Source organism: Aptenodytes forsteri, unplaced genomic scaffold (assembly GCF_000699145.1).
Source record: "Aptenodytes forsteri isolate BGI_AS27 unplaced genomic scaffold, ASM69914v1 Scaffold65, whole genome shotgun sequence".
NCBI lineage: Eukaryota > Metazoa > Chordata > Aves > Sphenisciformes > Spheniscidae > Aptenodytes > Aptenodytes forsteri.
This window is the reverse complement of record NW_008795127.1, coordinates 4529266-4536993: the sequence shown is the minus strand read 5'-3', so window position 1 is coordinate 4536993 and position 7728 is coordinate 4529266. Positions and strand designations below refer to the sequence as shown.

At 38.9% G+C, this 7728-nt stretch overlaps 1 protein-coding gene across 1 annotated transcript in view; it reads right to left on the bottom strand.

The window, feature by feature from the left end:
* Nucleotides 1-330: 330 nt before the first annotated feature.
* FGL1 (fibrinogen like 1) overlaps nucleotides 331-7728 on the bottom strand; it is a 34018-nt gene continuing 26620 nt past the window's right edge. The window contains exons 9-10 of the mRNA XM_019471579.1: nucleotides 2331-2383; nucleotides 331-364 (exon numbers count right to left, since the gene is read on the bottom strand). Coding sequence (XP_019327124.1) covers nucleotides 2378-2383 — 6 coding nt within the window. The 3' untranslated portion in view covers nucleotides 331-364; nucleotides 2331-2377. The remainder of the gene's footprint in view (nucleotides 365-2330; nucleotides 2384-7728) is intronic.

Genomic DNA, 7728 nt, shown 5'->3' with positions numbered 1-7728 from the left:
ATGCTAGCTGGGTCTCTCTGCAGGTGGGACTATTTGATGTGATAAAGAGACGATGGTTGACAACGAATTTCTGTGGCACTCCACAGCAAATTAGAGGAGAAATTGGAGGAGCTTTCCAAACAAGATGCTGGCAGATGAGTCAGAGAAGCTAGAAAAGGAGCGGGAGATAATATAGCTGTTAGAGACAGTGAACAGGGAATGGAGACTTTCAGTCTGGAGTGCAGGATGAAAAGCAGCCAGCACTACACATTCTTACTTTTTTCTATTACTGATTCTTTCTTTGCTTCTTTCTTTTTTTTTCTTTAAAGGTAAACACCTTTTATTCTAAAAGTCCTCCTTAAGATCTTTCTGTTCAAGGAACCATCTGTGGGAAAGAAACGAAGGTGAAGATAAAATTCCAAGAAGACACTTGCACAGACCTATTTGAAAGTGTTCCCTGCCAGGAAATGAGCGCTCCTGAGCCTCTAAGGGCTATGCCTCTGCAACAGCTCCAAGATGTGCTTGCCTTCAGGTATATAAACAGTGGTTAACAGGGGTCCGCAGAAGAATTATTGGCACTAACTTATTTAAGGGAAACTAATAGAATGAAAAGGTTACACAACCAGTTTCTTTTCCTACTTTTCAGTGGTTTCATCACTAGCTCACTATAGACTTAATGTTTTGAAGAAATAAAATTTTGCTGAAGTAAAACTAATGCCATTCTTATCTGTAGCAGGTCAGCTGTTTACTTGTGCTGAATACTACTTGTTTCTGTGACTTTTCTGTGATAAAGGAACAAATAAATCACATTGCTATTGCAGCATCTCCCCGATGTGAGGCTTGGATGTGAGATTAAGTTAGCACAGTTTAGCAAGTATCATTTGCACAGTGGTAAATGTGGACATGGGGATGAATAGGCTCTTAGCCAGCAGCAAATACACGGTGATGGGACTTGTTCTGACAGGAGAGAAGGCTAAGCTGACTTGAACATGGTTTGCCTATAGCAAATGCAAAGTAATACATGCTGACAATTTCTGCAGACCAGCTGATGCATAGTAAGTTGTTAATAGGTGCTAACTTGATGGTGCTTCTCAGCTCACAAGACAATGTAATGTAGTGTACCACACCGCTCTTTGCTTAGACCCTGTTCTATCAGTAATGGGATTTTTCTGGTCTTTCAGTAGGCTTCTATGGGTTTCAGATCTCTGTGTATGTGAATGTGTATTGCATTAGACACACAGCACCTTAACATTGCAAGTTATGCCAATGTTCATACTGGCTGGAATAGTCCTATTTGAAAGTAGATATGGTATATGTAATGGGAAAGAAACAACAGAGAAATGGGAGTAATTGTGATAAATTTAAAGAGAGACTTGCACCAACAAAATACAGAGGAAAAACTCAAAACTGGTTCTGTGTGGCAACAAGATGTCCCCATCTGAGCCTTACTCAGACAGGATGGAACAAAACAATGCTGTGAGGAAGCTGCATTGCAGCAGCCTACGGCAGGATTTAGCACCAATTACTCAAAAGGGAACTGCTAAAGGTGAAAAGTCAGATAACCAGAGAATGAAAACCTTTCCTCTTCTCTTTTCCCATCCTCTCTAATATGGACAGATGAATTCCAACATTAATGAAGGGACAGCATGTGCTTTTGATTTGGTGATTTAAACTCAATGCTGTTCTGTAGGCATGAAAGGTTACTGAATGGACAATAAGAGACTGAGGGAAAACAAGTAAAACAAAACAAGCATTTTCTGCATGTCATTTTTAAGAAATGGCGTGCATCCAATGGGAGCAAGAAAATGAATGTAAATTTAGGATTTTTTTCCCTCCCTGGTGGTAACACAAGCCAAAGGGAAGAAGATGAGAAAACACATATGGAACTTAGAGTGAAAATAATCCAATGGGGGAAAAAATTACCAATTTTCTTATTTGCACTTTATGTGGTTTAGTACGTGTTTTCCATTGCAGCACAGATCACTTAAAAGTCTTACATGAACTCATGTCTGAACTGATCCTTATTTTCTTTAGAACAGGTCTGATGTATTATTTTTGCTCCCCCCAATACTTGTTCTAACTGACCAAAGAAACTTTGCTAGGGAAAAAAACCCACAACTTAAATGCAACGGCCTGGAAGACTGTTGTTCTTGGCATAGTTTCAATGGCTGGACAGGCCCTACATAAGAAAAGTTAGTCCTGTCTAGGGTTCAAGCCACTTAACGTTACAAATTTGACAAGATTACTGTTGAATCAGGTGCGTCTGAAATAAGAACAGCATTATTGTGTTGGAAAATTGCAGGTAAATGAGAAAGGTCATGCATGTATTATGTGTCTACAGCACTCCTCACCTGGGATGCAGCAGGATTTATCTATGAAATTACGTCTTGTTGATATTTCATAACTGTAAAGACATTGTAAATAAAGTTATTAATAAACCAGATAAAATTTGAATTAATATTTTAGATGTGTTATTTTGGCTATTGTGCAGTCTTAAGGATTAATTGGAAGTATAATGAACTGTAACAAAAAAGAAAAAGCCAAACATACCAAGTTACAAAATCATTAACATTGTCTGGGCAACCTATTTCTCTCTTTGTTTTCACTTCAGTTCCTTTTTCTGATAGGCCAGTAGTCCTGGATAGTAGGAGGAAAATTTAAATTGGAGTAGGAACGAACACATTAGTTTCTTCATTGCTAGCTACTTGCTTTCTCTTAGCTGAACTTAAGGCTAGCATGTAGATAAGCCACCAAGATGCGATGTCGGAATCTTTGGAAGGCAGAAGTCGGTTTATTTGCACAAGGGATTATAAAAACATGTATGTTTTCTATTGTGACGAGCTTCTGAGTCAGAGCTGGAATGTGCAGTGGAAGAGTACTCATCCCTGCTGTCCCACACGGCGCCCTCCTTAACCACAAGCTCTTGCTCAGCCTCCTATTAGTGGGCATTTGTCAGTTTTTATAATTTTCCACAGTCTGAAATGCAAACTGTAGTAACAAATAGCATTTTCTAAGCCCCTACGTATTACTAGACTTCTCCAAGGAATTCTTGTATGCCTGACTCTTTTGCCCTACTGTGTATGTATCACAGCAAACTGACTGAAATACCATACTATGCACATTGACTTGTACTTCTGGATTTCATTTGCCATTTACGATGAGCAGCTCGCAGTGTGTTTAAAATGGCTATAGAAGGCAGTGCTCTTAATAAGAGTTACTGATCCCGTCTCTCTCTGTGAATATTGATATAATGGATGCTGGTGCCAACTACAGCTGATTACTTCCTGCTCTTCAGCACTGCCATCTCTGTGGAAGTTGAAGCTGCAGACTTCCTTAATTAATCATGCCAGTCTAGAAACTGAAGAAAATAAGGGCTAAGTATAGCGGAGCCTTCTGCTGTAGTCAGCACTTCTTTCCTTTAAATACACAGCTCAAATGTAAGCTAGCAAAGGTAATCTTTCAGGGAGAACTCTGGGCATTTTAAATATACCCTGAAATACTTGTGCGGTACACCTCTCCCAGAGACTGAATTCATCACTGTGGAAAATGCTTCTTAAACGGAGCCATTCTGCTACCTTAAATCAGTATGCAGACAGTGCACAAAAGCCTTAACCTCTCTTCCTATGTTGTATATAGTTTAGGAACTGCTGCTAGTAAGGTTTTATCCAAGTGAAAAACCTGAAGATTCCTCATTATAGGCAGAGATCAGACAGAACTAGTAGCCTAGCCTAGTAATAGAATAAAACGTAGTCCTTGAATTACATGTTTCCCAAGGAGGTTTCAAAGTGCTCTGTAAAATAGTTAAATCGTATTTCTCTTATACATGAGGACAGTATCAAAGAGTTCAGTGACTTGCTACGTGATACAGAGAAAATCAGAGGTGATGGGGGAAAACATTCATTCTCATTCTTACATCTACGAATTCTAGGTTTCACTTCCTAAACTGAAAATGCATACATTTGGTTTTTATTCTTCTTCATATTAAGAAAATGAGATCCATGGGTCAGAAGGGTTCCAGATCCTCCCTGCCTTTCAAAATCTATATGTCCCAGAGAAGGGATTTTAATTTTGGTCACTTGTTCTCTTCCCACTATGACTGGACTCTGTGATGGTAAAACAGGCAGTGAAATAAACAGTACTGCAGTACTTTTTCCTTTCAGAGAATAATATAGGCTTTGCTTAAAATATTTATTTTTATCAAATAATCTAAGAAATGCATTTGTAGCTGAAGATTTATGTCACAACATTTCCAAGAAGCAGTCTGCTGAAACTTACTTGTTTTTAATGAGTAAGCATAAATACACCCCAATGAAGGCTTTCTCTGATATCACATTAGAGTTGCTTGCATTTAAATTAGTGGGTCAGCAAGAAAGGACAGTGGAACCTTTTAGTAGCAGCTGACTTCTCTCGAGTCTCATTTTACATTTTTGGTTCCAGCACTATTCAACTGAAAGGAGATACTGTAGGTAAAAAAAAAAAAAAAGAAAAAAGAAGGTGAATAACAGAGACAAGGCAGCTGCCAGACATCAGCTTCCACTGCATTCTTCAAAAATATCTGTATCCTCACTGATATTACAAAGAACCGTAATGCAGCAAGTTTCCTTGTAAAACAGGTAGTCTTTTGTATTCTCTGATAAGAGCTTTTCATGAGCAAAGTCTGTGATACAGAGTTCAGTATTTTTTTAAAGCTGTCTTAGATGAAGAGGCTGCCCATCAAGTAAGAAACAAAGGTAAATATCCATATAAATTACATTTCACCTGCTGAAATCATTATGGTAGTGCTGTTCTCTGAGCAAGTGCATATTTTCCCTACAGTCACTTTGTGATGTACCAGAAGACCTCAAAAGTGAATTTGATAACATTATTATTCCTATCAGGAACTCCTCCTATGTTGGACAGCCTGATGCTCATTCCTCATCTTTAGTGATGGTGTTCTTTGAAAAGCTGCAGGATGTCATAATTTCTCTCAAATTTTGGTTGGGGTTAATTAGCGTACAAATGACAGAGACATTGTGAGGCCTATATAGAGAATGTATAGCCTGTTATCACATGCATCAACAAGTAAGTCTGAGATGTCATGAGCAATCTCTTCCTTGCTTTCTAGCTCTAGCTCTTTCCAGCTCTAGCTGGACATAAGCGCAGATATTTTTGTTGTTCTGGTAACATGGGAGAAGGTTGTTGATCATTCATTAGTATATGATTAATTACAGAGCACATACAGACTTACAGGGCTACACTCCCTATAGAATGCTATGTAATGAATATGGCTTATACCTTTTTAATGAGGAAGTAGAATAATAGAAAAGATTTGTTGTTAAAACCATGTTTTCTTTGGGATACAATGTAAACAATCTGCTTGAGGAGCAGATGACAGGCCTAATCCATCCCTAGTGTAACTCTACTGGACTCAGTTGATTTGCATGAGATTAATTTTGTACATTCTTTTGGGGAGAGAAAAAAAAAAGTTGAGAATTACATAGCTGGGAAGGTGTCCAGTTAGTATCTAAAATGTGAAACTTTTATGCCAGGTTTAGTGGCTCAAGTGCTTTAGTTTAATGTTGGGGAGTTAAAAAGAAATATAAAGTAGAATTTAAAGTTATTGTCATGGATTGGAAATAATAATGACTTTTTTTTTCAAGTTGTGTTATTAATGACTTTTTTTTTTTCAAGTTGTGTAAACATAAAAAGGAAGCCCTTCCCTTCCTTCAATACTCTAGAACTTTTTGCTTAGAAATTTTAGCTTAAGAGTGACTTGTGTTCTTCCAGATGGGTGTGATTTTTCTGTTGTCTTTTTTTCTTTACAGAGTCAGAGGGATAGTGAAATCAACTCAGAAGCTGTTAAGGTTTCTTGTTAGGAAGAGTCATTAAGAGGAATAGATGAGAACTGTGCTGAGATTTTTAATTAAGCATGCTGCATAACAGAGGTAGAGAGGATTCAGTGACAGAGGACTGGAACAATTTGTATTAGCTTTATTTCAAAAACTCCCATGGGCTATTTAAAATGAGTTATTCAAAGTTATTAGAAAATAAGAAAAAGGAGATGCATTACAACCATTAAAATCCCCTTCATCACAAGATAAAATGTTTGTACCTCTTGCAAGTGTTAATAATTAAAACTTAGATAGTAGCCTATAGAGTGAGACTTGCAAGACTTTCTAGCAATTATATGCAGCATGCATTTTACATTTGCTGAGTACCACATGAATAACCCACCGATTTCAGGGAGAGTGCTTTTCCCAGATGGGTGTATGGCATCTTGGCAGGAGATGGATTTCCTGCTCTCCCTGCAATGAATTCACTATGGCACAAGCACTTATTTCATCCTGCTGGTGCCACAAGTGTTCACAAAATCTGTTTCCTGATCACGAGAAACATTCAAATGCTGTATTATTTGTGTTATGATATAAAGATTGGCCTCACTCCAGTAAAGTTCCCTCGAATTTCAGGGTAGTTGAGATGTGAAAAATAGAAAGAGATCACATCAGGGAAGAGCAGTAGAGGAATCATAGCAGGAATACAGTAGTGCAGGTATGTTAGTTCAGGTAGTGTTTGGAACTTGTACAGTTTTGTTTCTGTTTGCTACTCAGTAGAAGATACGAACTACTGTTGTAATGCAAGGCTTTTTAAATTGAAGAGACCACAATTTAACTGCCTAAATGTGCCATACCTCAAGATAATTAGTTGCTGTGAATTTCTACAGGGTTTAGGTAACCTTAGGAACTCTCGTATGATTTCAAAAGTGAGTTAAGGACTACATTCACTTAATAATTTTTTACTTGTTTTCTATCATTTAATAATCAACTTAATCAGGAGAAACATTGTTTACAAATGTGGTATTGCCTAAGAAAATACCAGTACAGAGCACCATCTAGTGCAGGATATCACTAACATAAAAGCCAGAATGCTCATATGTCACTTGTCTGTGTTTAGCTAATTTAATATGACCTATCATGCTGCACAAAGTGCCAGCCCAGTGGCTCCTGTGGAAATGTAATTTTGCAATTACATGGGAGACCATGGATTGAAAATTACTAGGGACCTTTTGGCAGGACAACAAAACTGGATGTATTGCAATTCAGGTAATAATTTCTGAGAACCATATACTTCTAAGAGGAATCTGCTTATCTTCCTGCCCACAGTGTTGGGTGATATATTCGTTACAATAATTCAATCCAATCTGTTTATAAACTAGGTTGGACACTGATTCTCACAATAGATTTAGAGACCCAACTGCCATTTTAGGTGCCTTAAGTACACCATTTAGCTCCTTGGAGCCTTTGCTCAGCTTCTGCAGAACCTCAGAGCTAGCCAGGTTCCTTAAGCCAGGCATTCACAGGTATGCAAACCACGACTTAACGGGCAAGATTGTGTTCCCCAGGGCTCAGTTTTGGGGCCGGTCTTGTTTAATACCTTTATCGATGATCTGGATGAGGGGATCGAGTGCACCCTCAGTAAGTTTGCAGACGACACCAAGTTGGGCAGGAGTGTTGATCTGCTCGAGGGTAGGAAGGCTCTGCAGAGGGACCTGGACAGGCTGGATCGATGGGCCCAGGCCAACTGTATGAGGTGCAAGAAGGCCAAGTGCCGGGTCCTGCACTTCGGCCACAACAACCCCATGCAGCGCTACAGGCTTGGGGAAGAGTGACTGGAAAGCTGCCTGGCAGAAAAGGACCTGGGGGTGCTGGTTGACAGCCAGCTGAACATGAGCCGGCAGTGTGCCCAGGCAGCCAAGAAGGCCAACAGCATCCT